The sequence below is a fragment of the Plecotus auritus genome (genome assembly GCF_963455305.1).
Source record: "Plecotus auritus genome assembly, chromosome: 5".
Classification (NCBI taxonomy): Eukaryota; Metazoa; Chordata; class Mammalia; order Chiroptera; family Vespertilionidae; genus Plecotus; species Plecotus auritus.
The window spans coordinates 39060638-39078015 of NC_137776.1; the positions used below are offsets into that span (position 1 = coordinate 39060638).

Here is a 17378-nt window from a genome sequence, read left to right on the forward strand (position 1 = left end):
AGCACGCATGGACGTCAGCACGGATGAGCTCTGGTGATGGGGGATGGGCAATTTCATCGCATTGGGTTGTTTTTACTTTTTGTTTCCATTTTTTTCCAAAAATGAAAATGTATTGCTTGCTTGCGTCATGAAAAATATTCAAAAGGATAAGAAAAAGGCCTGTCTCTTGTGTGTCTGAGCTGAGCCGGTTGCCATGGAGACTGGACGGTTGTCAAGGCAGCTATTGGATGGGCAGGGGGGGCTGCGCGTGCTTCCTGGGAGCCGGAGCTGGCACAGCCCGCAGTCTGCACTGCGGGGCCGGCGCCAGCATGGACGGAATGGACGTGTGGGTCAGCACCTTAGCCCAGCTGATGGCCAAGAGGAAGCCAGAGGACACCTGGGAGCTGGTCCTTGAGGAGAACCTGGCCTCCGGGCATCTGGACAGTGGCAGTTACGAGTACCGGCTGAGGGGGCTTTCCAGGTTTGGTGGAGGGGAGGGGTCTCCTGCTGGCTTCCGGAAGGGGAGGGGGCTGAAGGCTGCTGAGCCACGGGCCCTAGGCTGGCCCTGAGTCCTGAGCCAGGCTGGGTGTGACCTGGCTTCTGAGGGGTGGGCACAGGGGCATATGTCTGGCCTGGTCCTGTCCCCCAGTAGGTGGGTGGGCTGGGTGCTCGTGCTCCCTTCTGGAAAGTGGGGGACGATGCCTGCCCAGTCTGTTTCAGTGGCAACCTCAGACCCTGCCTGGCAGGAGGGGACCCCTGGAGCCCAGTGGGTGCCCTGTCCAGACGGGGGCCAGTGGGATGACGCAGCCGCCCAGGCAAGGCTTTGTCTGCTTCCCAGGCCTCTCCTGGTTTCCATGGCAGCACTGACAGGAGCAGGGGATGGGCAGGGCCATGGCCACCGCCCAGCTCCGCAATGATCCAGGCTTGAGGGACCAGGAAGCTGAGGAGTACACAGAAACAGCGCAGCCCAAGACAAGGAGCACATGTGCCCAGCCTGGGCTGTGGGCGGGTGGGAGCCCTGGTGGTCATGGATCACTACACGAACCTCCATCTTCATTGTCATGACGACAGCTATGTCAGTACAGTGGACGACCCAGACCTGCAGGATCCCACCTAGCCAGGCACCCTGAGGTGGGCTTGGAGGGGACCCTCAGGCCAAGCTTTTGGTGGAATGCTGGCTTTCTCAGATCTAAGAAACACCTTTAAACACGTGCTACTCCCACAGCCAAAGTGAAGAACTGCTTTAAGCAGGCAGGTGGTGGGGCGGTCACACATAGAGACCTACGCTCTGCAACAGGGTCACAGGCCACCTGCAGCCTGTGAAGTGCTCATTAATTAATTTAAGTAAAGGACACTCAGCTCCTCAGCACACTCTCCATGTGCGGGCGTCCCTGGCCACTTGTGACGCAGATGCAGAGCAATGCCGCTGTCACGGAAAGTTCCACCGATGCCCCGGAGGGAAACATACAGGGAGACCTCACACGAGAGCGGGTTCTCACACCTGCGTGCATGTGCCTCACCGGGGTCACCTGTCTGGGACCCGAGGGCCCGCCTGCCTGGCCCCTGAGACACACGGGCCTGTGGCACCAGCCCCTTCACCATCCAGGGAGCCAAGCAGCTGCTTCTCCTCTTCCATTGCAGGGGTGGGGCCAGGTCCCCTACTCACATGATTAAAGCCAGTGTCACACGGGTGCAGGGTGCACCCTGCCATCTAGAACCTCTGCTTCCCCCTCTCCCCACACTTCTCTGCCTCCTGCATTGTCCCCACCACCCACACAGCCCCCAACTTTATTTCCCCCTCACCTTCCTTCTCAGGGTGGGCTCCTCCCTCCACAGACCCACTGCCCAGACACCGCAGACGCCTTCTTTTCCTGCCCTCACCAGGACCCACAGGCTGTCTTTGGCTTTTGGTAACATTTCTTCAGGGTGATGAAGCCCTGAGTCACACAGTGACAGAGAAGCAGCCGGGTGACCCCTCACAAGTCAGGCCAGGCTTGGCCACCCAGTGGTGCCAATCTGATGGGAAGGTGTTTGGTGCCAATCTGATGAAAGGTGTTTGCTTTTCAGACTGTGGGTTGCAGGCAGGGGCCAGGCACCTGCATCCTGTCCCTATACAGACAGGGGCTCGGGTTCATGGAGCTCACACTGGGACCCTCTCTGGGCCAACAGGGCTGAGGGCTGTGGGCAGATCCCCGTCCCCTCCACTCACTCCTGCCTCTCCCCCCTCACCCCCCCCAGGCTCCAGTGCAGCCGCTGCCAGTGGGGCTGGTCCTCTGCCCACGTGCACATCCTATTCCATGTGCGATGGGACAAGGACCGCCACCTGGGGCTGGTGAAGATGCGTATCTGGGCCCAGGCATGCCAGCTGTGCCCGCCGGACGCCCGGGGAGACTGCCAGGTGAGCCTGCTGAACGTGCGCCTCTTCCTCAACAAGCTGGTCCTGTTCGTCCTGCAGCAGTGCTACCAGGAGAGCATCAGCTCCGACCAGTGCCCCGAGGTCTGCTTTGGGGACCACTGTGAAGCCTGCGACCTGGGTGTCTGCTTCTTCCAGAAGCCCCCAGACCCCGCCTGGGGACCTGAGACCAGGAGCCCCAGCACCGTCCAGGCCATGCCAGCGCTGGGCAGCGGCCCTGTGGCCAACTGTGCCTGGGGCTTCATCCCCCCCTCTGCGTCCGACCCCCTCTCTGAGAGCAGCCTCTTCTTTAGCGAGGACATGGACATCATCACTGTCCCCTTTACCCTGGTGAGTGTGGGCAGGGACAAGGGCTCTGTTGGCCCTGGAGAGGGCCCCCCGGGCGAGGCCGGTCCCCAGGGGCTGATGATCATCGACAGCGGCTCCACTGATCAACCTGCCAGTCTCAGGGCCTTGCCCACCAGCATGAGCATCCTGGTCAACATCAAGGCCCCCATCCTTCATGGCAAAGGCCACCTGCTCAGGAGCATCAAGTCCTTCCAGGTCAAAGGCTTCATCTTCAAGGGCTTTGGCTCCCTTTTGGGCCAAGCCAAGGGCCCAGGCGCCGATCCCAGCAGCAACAGTGGACTCGCTGGAGATGCCACCCTGCCCGTGTCCTATGTCTTGGGCCTCACAGAGAAGGGCGAGGGCTCCATCACCTTTCCCTTGTCCTTGGCCAACATCATCCAGGGCCCGGACTCCCTCCCTGACCTCAACGGCTCCCTGACCTTCCCTTTCATCATCACCGACCAGTGCAAGGGTGGGGCAGAGTGTGGCTACGACCCTGCCCTCAGCCCCGCCTCCTCGGGGAGCAGGGGTTCCCTCATCATCCCCTTCTCAGTCTTTAGTACCATAAAGCTCAGGGGGCTGCAAGACAGCAGCTACCACAGGAGCAGGCACTGCGACAGGCACAGGCGCCGCCGGGCCCGGAGGCCTCGGTCCCGCAGGGAGGAGGACTTCTTGGAGGAGGAGGACGGCTGGTGCTGGCCGAGTTTCGATCCCTATGAAGAGGTCTGGGTCTGGATGTGCATGGTCTTCTTCGTCCTCTGGACATTGTACCTGTGCACATCTTGACGCGTGTCTGAGGCGTGCCACCTCCCTTCAGGGTCCCCACAGCGTCTCTCCCTCCGCAGGGCTGCCCAGACACAAAGCAAAGTGCTGCTGGCCCACCAGCCCCCGCTGCTCCCCCCACCCCCGCCCCCTGAGCTGAGGCCTCCCAGTGTGCACAGCTGCTCCCTGGACCTCTTGCTTCTGTGTTCTCTTTTTTGATGTGACTCAAGCAGTGGTTCCCTGATGTCCACGTGTGATGTCCATGTGTGATCATTCTCCTGTGTGATCCCCAGCTGTTCCTGTGTGTTCAGGCACTTGTGTGTGTTACACACCATTAAAATAAAAGTGAAAAAGAGAAGACCATACAGCACACTTGGGCTGATTAAAGCCAGCGCCTAAGAGAGATGGTGAAGTGGGAGAGCGGTGGCCAGGGACCCTGACACTTCCCCAGGGCGTGATGGGACCGGGGCTCAGGCACAGAGCTCATGTTGGACTCGCCTTTGCTGTGCACGGCCCAATCGCCACGCTCCTGCCCCGGGGCCAGGTCCAACTGGTGGGGCTGGTGGGGGACTGGTGGCAGGTCGGAGGAGCCCCGTCCACCCTACAGTAATTGCACCCCCCTGCGTAGGGACCCTGCCCTGCCAGGACACCTTCAAAGGGTTAACACCTGGAACAGCTTGGGCGGGGGATCACCAGCCTGGGGGCTCCTCGGATTAGGGGGCCCCGAGGCCAGTCCACCCCCACCCCACCCTGCCTGCCTGACCACCCGAAGGCCCCCGGGATGGGACGAGGGGTGGGGTGTAGGAGAGGAGTTGTCAGGTCTCGCCAGCCGCAGGTCGAATGGGCGGGACGGCCCTTCTCCGACCCCTGTCTCGCCCCTCCTCCTGCCCCGCCTTCCCCCACCGGTCTGCCGCCCGCGCTGTCCTGCGGCGCCCCCATGTGGCCGCCGGCCGCATCGCCGCCCTGCGTTGGGAGAGCGGAGAGGTAGTCCCTGCTGTTAAACTATCAGCTGGTTTAGTTAAAACCCAACCAACCCCACCCGTTATCAGTATCTCTAACATTCATCTTAAGAATAATTAATTTTTTTAAAATTCATTAATAATTAATTTACTAGAATAAAAATTCACTAATAAAAATGAGAGCACATGCAATAAGCCCATTGGATCTGTGGCGGACCCATCCTTAGGCACATCAGCTATTCTGATCTGTACCCACCTTCCTAACCATAACTCCTCAGGCGCGGGGACACTCCTTACAGCGCAGAGGGCAGCCTGGGACTGAAGTACAGGACAGCCACAGCAGAGCCCACACCTGAGCCATCACCAGAGTCTGCACCTGAATCAGGCCTGAATCCACACCTGAGCCAGTACGTGAGCCCCTGCGCAGCCTGAATGACCAGGCTGGGCCTTATTAAATATGAGATATTGAATGTCCAAAAGGTCTCAAAGAGGACTGAAGGCAGATGCATTTTAGATGCAATTATTGTTAGTTCAGCCAAAGTTGGGTGGACTAACATGTGAACAGTTTGCTGCTTTTTGGTAAACTTCCTAGTGGAGGGAAAAGAACCCAATTTCTTGCACCCTAGGGAGTGGCCATGGCAGACATGAGCAGCTGCACCCTCCTCTCCTCCAACTGGGGGTCCCCTGACCTGTCTGCAGGGCAGACTTCCAGAAGACCCTAGGTCAGGGGTGAGGGAGCTTGACCTACCCAAGAGCACACCCCTATCATGGCCGGAGTCCTGCAGGTACGAGGGGCCCTTGCCAGAGGCCCCTCAGCGAATGCTGGGACCCCACCCTGTGTAACCACCCCCTCTGGAAAGCTTTTCTGTCCCTTTTCTCTTAGTTGAAGTCAGAGGACAATCTGTTGACAGCAATCCCGCAGTCCAGATGTTTTCATCAGTAAGGGTAACCTGGTATTGCCTTCTAGAAAGTTCTAGGAAATTCCACAGCTCACATCAGAAAGGGGCTGGGTCAGGGTGGGCCAGTGCAGATCCTTGAGTCCCTGACCAGGTCCCTGCCCCCAGTGCCCTTGGCGGCCTGGGTGGGACAATGGCCACGCTGTGTCCTTTCCCAGGCCCTGGGGTGGCTGGCATCCGGAGAGGCTGCTGCTTCCTGGACCTCATGAGAACCTCACACTTGGTGCTGCTGGTGACGCCAACTGATCATGAAAGTGCCACGAAAAATTCAACTCCCGGGAGCGGAGGCGCTGGGGCGTCTTCTCTGCGTTGTCCAGGGACTTAGTGCCCCTATGAGGCAGCGTGCGGTTTGCGTGGGGTCTTTAGAAGCTAAAATAATTGTCTACATAACATGATTCATTCAACCAACAGTGGGTCTGCCCTGCTGTGACCAACCAGCTGTGACCTGCCTACAACAGCCAGGACCCACCTGCCTGGCAGTGGGGCGAGGGCGGGACAGAAGGACCGCACTGTGAGTCCTTTAAACACAAGAAATTCATGAAAAGGACACGCACTTATTGTAGAAACAGAGAACAGAGAGGCCGATGGAGGAATTAGAGGAGGCCACCAGACTCCTGCCTATTCACCGGGTGGCTCACCTTTGTGCAGTAGCCTCAGTGATGGGGTCTGTCAGGTGGAGCAGATCCGGCCCTCGGAGCCCGGAGCCTGCCTGGCATGCGGAGGTGTTAGTCCTAGCCTGGGGGCCCGGGAAAGGAGCCAGGGGCAGCGTGTGTGTGTGTGTGTGTGTGTGTGTGTGTGTGTGTGTGTGTGTGTGTGTGTTGTGTGAGATGGCTCCAACGGCAGGCTTGTTTCCTCTCAGGGTGTGAAGGGGTCGGCACTTGGGATCCAGGCTCCCCTGGTGGCTCTGCGGGAGGGGTGCCCCAGGCAGACGGGCAAGTGGGGCCTGGGGGCAGTGCCAGTCTCCTCTGCTGCCCAATCTGGAGTCCAGGAGGACGACTGCCTGAGGCCCAGCTGGGACTTTCTGGGCCACAGGGTCCCAGGGGCCAAGGGCAGGCGCTGGGCTGCAGAGCCATGGAGGTGTCCGGGGCGTCTCGGCGACGCTGCTTTTAGGAGCAGCGGTGGGGGCCCCTGTTCTCTCTGCTCCCGCCGCCTTCGCCGTCATGTGAACACAGTCCCTGCCCGGCCGACCTGCCCTCAGCACACACCCTGCCCCAGCCCCGCGGACCACCCCGCGGAGGGCGCTGCGTGCTCAGCAGGGCTGTGAGCCCGGGAAGGGCCAGGCGGATGGAGGCGCAGCTCCTGGTGCCGCCCTCAGCGATTCCTGAGAGGGCAAAGGTCCCCAAGTGCACCGACTCTGGCGGCTTCTGGGCCCCGCCTCGGGCTTCGTGCTCGCGGGGCCGCCAGGTGGCGCCCTGGTCGCACGTTGGTATCAAGGTGGGCTGGGAGGAGGGCAGACCTGTCCCCCCATTCACAGCGCTCTATGACGTCCGTGCCCCCCCTCCCGGTCTGGAAGCAGGTGCCACGTCCAGGTCTCTGTCCTTTCGGGCTGTTCGACCCTTGGACACCGGTCTCACCCTCCAGGCACACAGCTGAGATAATGGGGGGTCGGACCGTGGCTCCCCTTCCTGAGAGAGTCAGGGCCTGGGGTGCCCCATGGGGGATGGGTGGGGCTCCTGACCACCTCTTGGTTCTCCCCAGGGTCTGGGGGCGGCAACCAGACAGCGACTTTGGGCCTCAGGTCCCCATGGCTGGGACTTCGCCCACCTGGCCCTTGACTGAGCTTTACCTCCTGTTCACTGTCCTGCTCCCAGACCCCAGCCCTCTCTCCTCTGACCTGGGAATTTCCCGGGACGTTGATGGTGGCTGAGGTTCTTCATTTCTGCTAATGTTTGCTTAGTTTTGAAAGGAGCCTGATCCAGCCAGGACACCATCGTAGCCTAATCAAGAGAAGCTGTGTTATCCTCTTTGGGATGCATTTGAAACGGCTCCTTAATAAACACACAGAGGCTACTCTGTCAGACACTCTGCATGTAGCCACCGCCCTGACAACAGGGTGGCTCTTGTTCCTAATTCCATTTAAAAAAAACACATATTTTTATTTATTTCAGAGAGGAAGGGAGAGATAGAAACATCAATGATGAGAGAGAATCATTGATCAGCTGCCCCCTGCACCCCGCCCCACCCACTGGGGACCGAGCCCTCAACCCGGGCATGTGCCGTGTCACTGCACCTGTGACCTCTCGGATGTGCAGTGCCTTAATCTGCATTTCCTTAAGGACTCACCGCGGCAAAATCCTTTCATGGGCACACTGGCCACTTGAATACCTTCTTTTTGAAATGTCTTTGCGGTAGTTTTGGGACATGTTCCTTGTATGCTTAAAAAGTATGTGTCCTGCAATTCGGGGGGAAATGTAACATCATGGTGCTGTTTGTCTACTAAACCCTTCTAATTTTGTCGACTTTGCCCTCCTTCCCTCTGCGCACAAGAATAATACCATTAGTGGGCTTTCTGAAATGACCCTATTGTGAGCCCTGAATTGCGAGCCCTGCCAACTCGAGTGTGACAAATGGGCTTTATTGGGCACAGAGCATGCTCCAGAGAGAGAGGGGCGTCCAGGACCCACTTTGGGGACAGGCACCTCCCTGCTCAGCCACACGCTGGCCACCTTCTCTGTGAGCAGCCCTGTTCCAGTTTCTTCCTCCAGTCCTGTTTCAGATCTGGGCGGACAGATGGCACTGCCACCTTCGTCACGCTACAGGCCATTTCTCGGTTAAGCTTTTGCAGCCGCATTATTTAAATTCTCTCCTAGTCTCTCCATCTTGTGGGATGTAACTGGCTTCCCCCAAGGGGTCCAGAGGAGTGCACTAGTTGTCATAGATGTTATTTTCTGTGGCGGTTATAACAAGTCACCACACACTAGTGGACTGAAACAGCAGAAGTTGGTTATTGATGGCTCTGGCGCAGGAGGGGGACTGGGTGTGCACAGGGCATTGCCCTCTGGGGCTCCAGGGTACACCCAGGTCTAGCCTTTTGCAGACTGTGGCCTCCGGTCCCTGCTTCCGCCTCACACCTTCTCTGACTCTGACCCTCTTTTCTGAGACACGATGGACACATAACATTAACACATAACATTGGGTAAGTTGAAGGTGTGCACTGTGCTGATACATGGATGTTGCGAAATGATTCCACAGCAAGGCCAGTGAAGGCTTCCGCCACCTCACCTAGTTACCATTTTTTGGTGGCGATAACATTTAAGATCTACTCTCTTAGTGACTTTCAAGTATACAGCACAGTGTTGCCAACTACAGTCACTGTGTGAACTCACTCGCCTGTAACTGGAAGTTTGTACCCGTGACCGACCTCTGCCCTCCCCTTCCCTCTACCCCTCCCCAGCACTGGCAACCACCAGTTACTCTCTGTTTCTATGAGTTTGTTTTACCAGCTTCCACATGTAAGAGAGATCCCGCACTATGCTTGTCATTCTCTGGCTCATCTCACTCGCATAATGCCCTCAAGGTCACTCGCATAATGCCCTCAAGGTGCTGTTGCACATGGCAGGATTTCCTCCTCACTCATGGCTGGATGATGTTCCACCACATACACACATACAGCTCACATTTTCTTTATCCACTCGTCAGTCTACGGGCGTGTAGATTGTTTCTGTGCCTTGGCTACTGTGAAGTATGCTGTGATAAGAGGGGGTGCAGACGTCTTTCTGAGATAATGATCTGCCTCCCTCTTGTAAGGACCCTGTGGTGACACCTGGAAACCCCCTCTCATGATCTTTGCTATGAAGGTCACATCCTCACAGGTCCTGCGGTTAAGACCTGGTCATCTATGGGAAGGCGTTATTCTGCCAACCACAGGACAAGTGAGAGCCCAGAACAACTAGCATCTCATAAGCACTGAATTCTGCAGCAAAATTCTCTCCCCCTGAAGTTGAGAAGTCTATCTATAGCCCCTGGTTTCATCCCTCTCCTCAGGGCTGCCCCCAGGGCCAGGCAGTGCCCAAGGTGCCCTGGTCCTCCGTCCCCTTTTGCCTATCTTCGCTGGTCTCCTATTAGGGACTCCAGATTCCTGTGGATGCCGTTCTTACAAAGGAAAATAAATTAATGTCCCCTTTTCTCCAGGCTGCGTGGCCGAGCCCGTCCTCAGGTCTCTCTCTCTCTGTGTCTGTTTCCTCCTCCCTAAGAGAAAGCATACGTGTTCTGTAGAACTCAGCCCCTGGAGCTGGATTTTAGGGGCACCCTCCACAACCCAGCCTGTGGCAAGTTACAAAGGGCCCAAGCGAGGAGGGAGTTCCCAGCTGAGCCCCCATGGGGGCCTTAGGATGGAGTCCCGCTCTCCTCACGCCCCAGGCCCGCCTGCTCACCTCCCATCATCTCTTTCTTCCCCGACCCTCCTCACCTAGTGCCTCCCAGCCTCCGAGTCTGGCTCAGCTTTGCCCGAGGACAAGATCAATGACACAGCAAGTGAAGACCAGGTTGGTCAGTTGTCTGTGTTCCTGGGATTTTGGCTCCTGCCATTATTGGGGGGTGATGGGTCACTGGGGTGGTAACAGATGGCAAGGAGGGTGTGGCTGTTCCTGACGGTTCTGCACAGCCTCACAGGGACGTGGATGTGCCCTTCCAGCCAAGAGGGGCTAGTCTGACGCCTCCATTTGTTGGTGTTGACAGCACAGATGGTCTAAGTATATCCTCAAATACAATTACCTCCAGCAGCCTGGGCCTTTACCAGTATTAGTGAGTGGCTCCTATTCCCAGACTGTGTGTGGGGATTGCCAGGTTCCCAAGGGTGTTTGTCAATGGAATCTCCTGAGTCACGAATGTGACAGATGGCCCGGGTGATGACTGAGGAGCATGCTTGTAGGTCTGCCTCGTAACTTTCTCCACTGTTCTTTCTTTTTTTAATCCTCACCCGAGGATATTTTTTCCAATGATCTTTAGAGAGAGAGTGAAAGGGAGGGAAGAGTGGGAGAGAGAGAGAGAGAGAGAGAGAGAGAGAGAGAGAGAGAAACATCGACTAGTTGGCTCCCACATGTGCCTGGTCCAGGATAGGGGATCAAACCTGCAACCGAGGTACGCGCCCTTGACAGGGAATTGAACCTGCTACCTGTCGGTCTGTGGGCCGGTGCTCTAACCACTGAGCAACCGGCCAGGGCCACTTGTTCTTTCTGGATTTTCCGTTGTGAGGTCAGCTCTGGAAATGTCCTCCGAGGAATCTGTTGGGCACAGAAGGTCCCTGGCGGCTGCTCTCAGAGCCTTTTCTCTGAGTAACTCCCTGGAGAGTCCACAAGGCAGGCAAAGCCCTTTGTCAACTTGATGGAAGGTCAACACAAAACAGAACTCAAACCAACAAGCAGCTAAACCTGGAGAGACGACGTAAGACCAGAGGGAGCCACAAGCTAGACTCCAGCCCCAAACCAGCAGCTTCCGCGTCTTTAGAGCGGACCCAGTGACCACAGCTGGGTCTGTGCCAGTGAGAACATGGGCTGTGGAGTTTGGGTGAACACATGAGGGTGGTCACTGCTGGAGCCTGGGTCCCCGCCGGGAGATGTGAGGGACCAGGTCCTGTGGCGGCCTGGCCTCTGGTGGACGCTCTGCCTCCTGCCCGTCCAGGGCAGTCACAACCACAGGTGGGGCTCCAGCAGGGATGAAATCCTGACCTATCGCCTCATGGCCTCAGGGAACACGTGCTCTGCAAACCTGAGCTTTTCCAACTGTGCACATGGAGTATTCTGGAAAAGCACAGAGTTTCATGTGACCTCACATCGGGCATGCCCGCGGGGCTGAGATTTATGGACATGTTTTGACCGAAGGGGAAATAAAATTTGCAGCTAGGAGGCAGAAAGCCTTGTGGGGCAGCTGAGTTTCTTTCTATGGCTGTTGCAAGTTGGAAACATGTTGGTCAGCTTATAAGATGTGTGCATTTTAAAGACAGGGAGGCAGTTTTCACAAACTCTTGTTCCAGTTATCGTAGGTTTTATTGGGCACCTACTATGTGCTGGAAAAGCAAAACCAATGGCATTCCATGGCAGCCGGAACGGAGCCGCGGGAGAGCACGCGGGAAGCTTGGTTGTGGGCGCAGTGGCTCTGTGGGTGGTGCCCACACATGGCCCCTCACGGGTGCCCCTTCTCGGGGGAACTCACGTGGCTGGCTGTGTGTCTCCGCTCCACGCAGGACTCAGGCTGCCGTCTTGTCTCCGGAGGCCCGCGGGGCGGCCTCCAGGGGAGCCTGCAGCGCCCTGTGCCTCAGCTCCAGCTTCTGAGCCCATTCCCCACGGAGCCTGGGACGCGGAATTTCACTGTGAGTCACCCTCCCAGGACCCCGACAGCCAGGCCCCGCTGTGGGCATAGCACCTGCGTGAGCACAGCTGCCCCTCCCTGGGCTGTGTCCCCACTCAGCCGGCAGCTGTGACCTTGTGAGGTCGCAGAGAACCCTGCAACCTCGGGCAGGCGGCCACTTCAGGGTCAGGGCCATGCCTGTCACGAGGGTCTGTCTCAGACCTTAGACCCAGAGGGAAAGCATTTTGCCCCAGGAAGTAGCTTCTAGAAACTTCCGAGTCCCAGAGAGACTGAGGCACATCCTGAACTCTCTGCTTGGTGAGGCCAGGTTCATGGTGGATGAGGATGGGCCCGGCCCCCCGCCCCCCCAGCACCCTCACACTGCACCCACCTGTCTGCCCAGCCCGACCACCTCAGGAGGCAGCACATTGTGGTCACCACAACACAAAGCACAGGGTGATCCGGCTGCCGGGACGTCCAGGTTCAGGGGGCCAGGCTCCCCCAGCCCAGGATGTTGGCCCACAGACAATGACCAACTGGTGCCTTCGGCCTGAGGGAGTGTGTGGTTTGGCTTTAGTGGTGGAGAGATGGGTGTTTGGCTCCAGCCGACCCCTGGGGTGAAGGCATGCACTCAGACACTTGTCCCGGCACCCAAGGGCCTGAGGGAGGAAGGCACCTCTGAGCAGCAGGTGGTTAGACCAGGACAGCAGTGCCCACGTATGACGGGCCCGCAAGTGACAGCCCCACACACGACTGTCACGCTCCTGCCCCTGCACCAGGCCCTGGCTGCTGACTGGCTCCTGGGAGTCGCTGGGTGCCTGTGAGGATGTCTCAGGGGCTGCTGTGGTCCAGGGGACAGGCATGTCCTTGCTGTGGTCTGTGATCCTGATAACTAGCCACATCTTTCCAAAGAGGCACAGACGTCCCGCCCACAGTCCCATCCCCATTAACCCAGGACCTTGGTGACATACCCAGCTGGTGCTGATGCGCCCTCACTGTTGGACCATAGCCTACCCACTCCTGGGCCTGTACCCCTGGGCAGAAGACCCAAAGGCTCCAGGGCCTGATGGCAGAAGAGGCCAGGGACAAGGCCCTGAGACCCAGGAGGAGCCGCAGCTGGGAGGAGCATCAGGGGGAGGACCCCCTGAGAGCTGGAGTGGGGGCCATGCCATGTGGAGGGGTGGGCACCATGGCCCCCTACCTATCTATGCCTAACCAGGGCAGATGTCCTGAGTGGCAGAGCCCACCCCACAGCCAGGGGACCACAGGCCGGGGAGGGTGGGCCAGTGCAGCAACCAGACCTCTGGCAGCTTGAAGGTCAGTCCAACTCTGTCCGGCCGCCACCAGGATCCTCCTTCCCAACCTGCTCCCAGGGCAGCCGCTGCTGGTGCTATTTGAGGAAGAGGCTGTGTCCACTTTGGTATCCTGGCCATTGGAGGCCTGGTCTAGGTGTGAATTATGTGCTAATCTGCCCTCTTAGCTGTCCCTGAGATCAGATACCCTGGCTCTGCTTGTAAGGCCCCTCAGCAGCAAGGTCGTGGGACTTGGCTGCAGAAAGAAAGGGATTGCTTTGGATCTGCAGTCCGGCAAATGTGTGGGAAGGAGTAGAATGAACACACTCAGTGGGAGCAATTGTAAGAATATCAGATAAAGCAGGACATGCCTCCCTCCATAACAAGTTCCACACATGCTCAGGAGTGTGAGCGTATAAGGGATGGGGTGTGGAGTGTGGGATGGAGGGATGGGGGATGGAGTGTGGGGGATGGAGGGATGGTGTGATGGAGTGTGGGATGGAGGAATGGGGGGATGGAGTGTGGGATGGAGGGAAGGAGTGATGGAGTGTGGGATGGAGGGATGGAGTGTGGGGGATGGGGTGATGGAGTGTGGGATGGAGGGATGGGGGGATGGAGTGTGGGATGGAGGGAAGGAGTGATGGAGTGTGGGATGGAGGGATGAAGTGTGGGGGATGGGGTGATGGAGTGTGGGATGGAGGGATGGGGGGATGGAGTGTGGGGGATGGAGGGATGGTGTGATGGAGTGTGGGATGGAGGAATGGGGGGATGGAGTGTGGGATGGAGGGAAGGAGTGATGGAGTGTGGGATGGAGGGATGGAGTGTGGGGGATGGGGTGATGGAGTGTGGGATGGAGGGATGGGGGGATGGAGTGTGGGATGGAGGGAAGGAGTGATGGAGTGTGGGATGGAGGGATGGAGTGTGGGGGATGGGGTGATGGAGTGTGGGATGGAGGGATGGGGGTATGGAGTGTGGGATGGAGGGATGGAGTGATGGAGTGTGGGATGGAGGGATGGTGTGATGGAGTGTGGGATGGAGGGATGGGGTGATGGAGTGTGGGATGGAGGGATGATGTGATGGAGTGTGGGATGGAGGGATGGGGTGATGGAGTGTGGGATGGAGGGATGGGGTGATGGAGTGTGGGATGGAGGGAAGGGGTGATGGAGTGTGGGATGGAGGGATGGAGTGATGGAGTGTGGGATGGAGGGATGGGGTGATGGAGTATGGGATGGAGGGATGGAGTGTGGGGGATGGGGTGATGGAGTGTGGGATGGAGGGATGGGGGGATGGAGTGTGGGATGGAGGGATGGATGATGGAGTGTGGGGAATGGAGGGATGGGGGATGGCACCCTGGGGTGTTCCTCTCTCCCACTTACTCATTATTGTGATTAGAAGCTGAGGTAATGTATAATATGAGATCTGGGATTGCAATGCTGTTACTGGGGGAGGGGGAGGGGCGGGCAGGAGGCTGAGTGCCTGAGCTCTGAGCCTGAGCCCACGGGGTCTGCTCTGCTATAGACCACCCAGCGCCGCCCCCCACCTACCTGTCCAGGGCGCTCCTATGGATCCGCTCGTCCTCTCTCTGCAGCTGCCGTGCGTGACGCTGGATTTTCTTCTCCCAGAACACCTTCAGCTCCTCTGCGTCGGAGACCACCCATCGTGGGTGCTTCGAAGTGTAGCTTTTACTCATTTTCTGGAAGAGGGAACATTTACAAGACTCAGCAGTTTTGTGCTGTGGTCTGAGAGCACAGGGGAGCCAGGAGAGCCAGCAGGTGAACAATAAGGATGCAGGCTCAGCCCCAAACGTCGGCCTGCGCCTGGCATGCTGGCCCCTCAGTTGTGTATTTGAAGGAATGTGGTAAAGGGAGGCTGACGATCACCTCCCACCTGTTCTTTTGCACTGAAATGACCTGAGAGGAGGACACCAGTGGTCTCAGAACACAAACCCAGAACCTACGAGACCGTCTGTACTGAGGGACCTGCTCTGACAGCTGCCGTGCAGAGAACGTATCCCTGTTAATGCCGCAACGGGAGCCCGTGGGCAGGCTGTCCCCATCACCTGCCCCGTGTGTGCACCTGCCTGGCCTGGCCCCGCCCCAGGCCTCTGTGGACACCCACCCTGTGCTCTTGGAAGAGGTGATGGGGGGAGGGGAGGACCCAGGGCCACCGTTGGTCCAGAGCGTGAGGCCCTGGGTTCTCTGAGTGAAGGAGGTGTCTGCTGTCTGCAGCTGCCTCAGCCCTGCCCTGGGCGTGAACTCCGACCTTCAGGGCTCAGGGGGCAGACAGGGTGCCTTCCCTGCTGCTCTCGGGACTGCCTTTACCGCCTGTCTGCTGTGCAATGGGAAGCACAGGTGGCAGTTTCCCAGTTGGGGGCAATCGCCCCGTTTGGGGAGGCATGGGGAAGTTTGGAACTGGCTCAGGCCGTGCTGAGCCGGCCGGGAGCATCTTGGAAATGCGCTGTGTGATGTCAAGCCGGCGTTGCGGTGGTGGTGATCCTCCGCTCTGAACGCAGGTGCGATGGCCAGGTGTGGGCCCCGCCCCTCTTCCCAGGCCCTCCCAGACCTGCCCTTTCCCAGGAGGCGCTGAACACACACATCTGTGCTGAGCCAATTGAAGGAAACCGGGCTGAGATGGTGCTGATTGTGGGCTTTGCTCCACAGCTGGGGGAGGGAGGGAGCCGGGGGGCGGGGGGGGGGGCTCCACTCTCGGATCCACTCAAGGGTCTGGGCAGGACCACCCCCCCCCCCCCCGGAGAAATGGGTTCATTGAAACCGAGTGGAAACGGAACCGAGACCAGCTGCTCCTGGCTCAGCCCCTGTGCAGCCCCAGAGCTTCTCGGGCGGGAACCCACAGGTAAGGGGACCCGGAGAGCCAGGAGGGCACAGAGGAGACACCTGAAGGCAGGTGAGCCGTGGACAGGTGAGCACAAGCGGCTTCTCCGCCAGAGCATTCCCATCACAAACCGGACTGGGAAAAGTTATAAACCAAGTGAATTCCCCTCAGACAGAGCTTACGTTTCAATCGCTTCTCACCCAAACCGGGAGACCTCCTGGGTGGCGGGCGCCCTCGGGTGCCGTCTCCGTCCCGGCGTGCCTAGGTGACTCCGGTCACTTCCTCTTATATGAGTTTGGTGACCGGTCTTGGCGTCAGTTCGGTGCCGGAAAGACGACCTGCCTTCAGTCTGGCCACGGCCCCTGGAGACCATCTGGCTCCCGCACGCACTCACTGGTGGGCACGCGTCCCTCAGCGCCTCGTCCAGGAGCCAGCGGGCAGCTCGGTGACTCTCTGCGAGATTGCCGGCAGGGACAAGAGCGCCTTCTCTCTCTCTCTCTCTCTCTCTTTTAAAATACGTTTTTATTGATGCTTTAGAGAGAGAGGGATAGAGGGATAGAAACATCAGTGATGAGAGAAACATCATTGGTCGGCTGCCTCCTTCTGGGGATCGAGCCCACAGCCTGGTCATGTGCCCGATGGGAATCGAACCTCGAACTCTTGGTTCCTGGGTCAACGCTCAACCACTGAGCCACACCGGCCAGGCAAGATCGCCTTCTCTTCATGGCTAATCCCAAGAAGCCTCATAGACTGAGGTTTTTTAAAAAGCAGCGTGTGTCCAGCCCCTGATGTTAGTATGCAGGCGCAGGGTGTCTGAAGGGATGGTCTGCGAAGAATACATTGGTTATGCTTCTGGGAAGGCAGCACAACTGCAAGTAGCTGTTTTCTCAGTTTTTAAGCCTCTCGTGGAAGTGTTATACTGAGTGTGTGTTAGCTGTAGAACCTGAAAACCAGAGCCAAAGAGGGAATTGGGGAGAACACCTTTGGCCCCTCAGTCGACGCTTTAACTCTGCATGTCCCCTGAGCTTCCCAATTCCCGCGTACGAATCAGGAGCACCCACTGGCACCAAAGAAACCTAGTCTGTCACATTCCGAATAGACTTCTCTTGTCCCAACCCCCCAAATCGAATAAGGCAGCCAAGGTCGAGGGTCTACAGAGCTGAAAACCAGACCCCCCCACTCACTCCGCCCTCCGCAGCTGGGATCCTGACCGGCTCATGTCCTCTGTCTGCCCGGTGCCCACCTCCTGCCACCCCCACACGGCACATCTCGGGCCCCCTCCCTCGGAGTCTACCTGGTGCCCTCGGACGTGGTCCTGATGCTCAGTGGAGACAGTGCCCTGCCAGTCGCTGCAGCCGCATGTGCAGGCACAGAATCCTGGGACGGGGTGCACACCCGCCAGTTCCGCCATCGGGGTGAGGCAGTGTGGTCTGGACCAGGGATGGAGGCCACCGGGGCTTGTTCAGGAGATGGAGACACACAGAACGTGGGTAGATCCCCCCCCTCCCCCCGTCTTGCAAACATGACGCAGAACCCAGCACAGCGCTTCTCCCGCACTTGCAGACGCACACCC

General features: G+C 58.4%; 1 protein-coding gene across 1 annotated transcript; it reads left to right on the forward strand.

Annotated features, from left to right (window-relative positions):
• The first annotated feature begins 294 nt into the window (after positions 1–294).
• Positions 295–3839, forward strand: RTP5 (receptor transporter protein 5 (putative)). Its single transcript, XM_080667844.1, has 2 exons — positions 295–460; positions 2218–3839. The coding sequence occupies exons 1-2, from the start codon at positions 309–311 to the stop codon at positions 3503–3505; spliced, it is 1440 nt and encodes a 479-aa protein (XP_080523970.1). The 5' UTR covers positions 295–308; the 3' UTR covers positions 3506–3839.
• The last annotated feature ends 13539 nt before the right edge of the window (positions 3840–17378 follow it).

Coding starts and splice junctions, on each gene's coding strand:
- RTP5 (XM_080667844.1), top strand. CDS start 309: ATGGACGGAATGGACGTGTGGGTCAGCACCTTAGCCCAGCTGATGGCC. Junction 461..2,217: donor CGGCTGAGGGGGCTTTCCAG/GTTTGGTGGAGG, acceptor CACCCCCCCCAG/GCTCCAGTGCAGCCGCTGCC.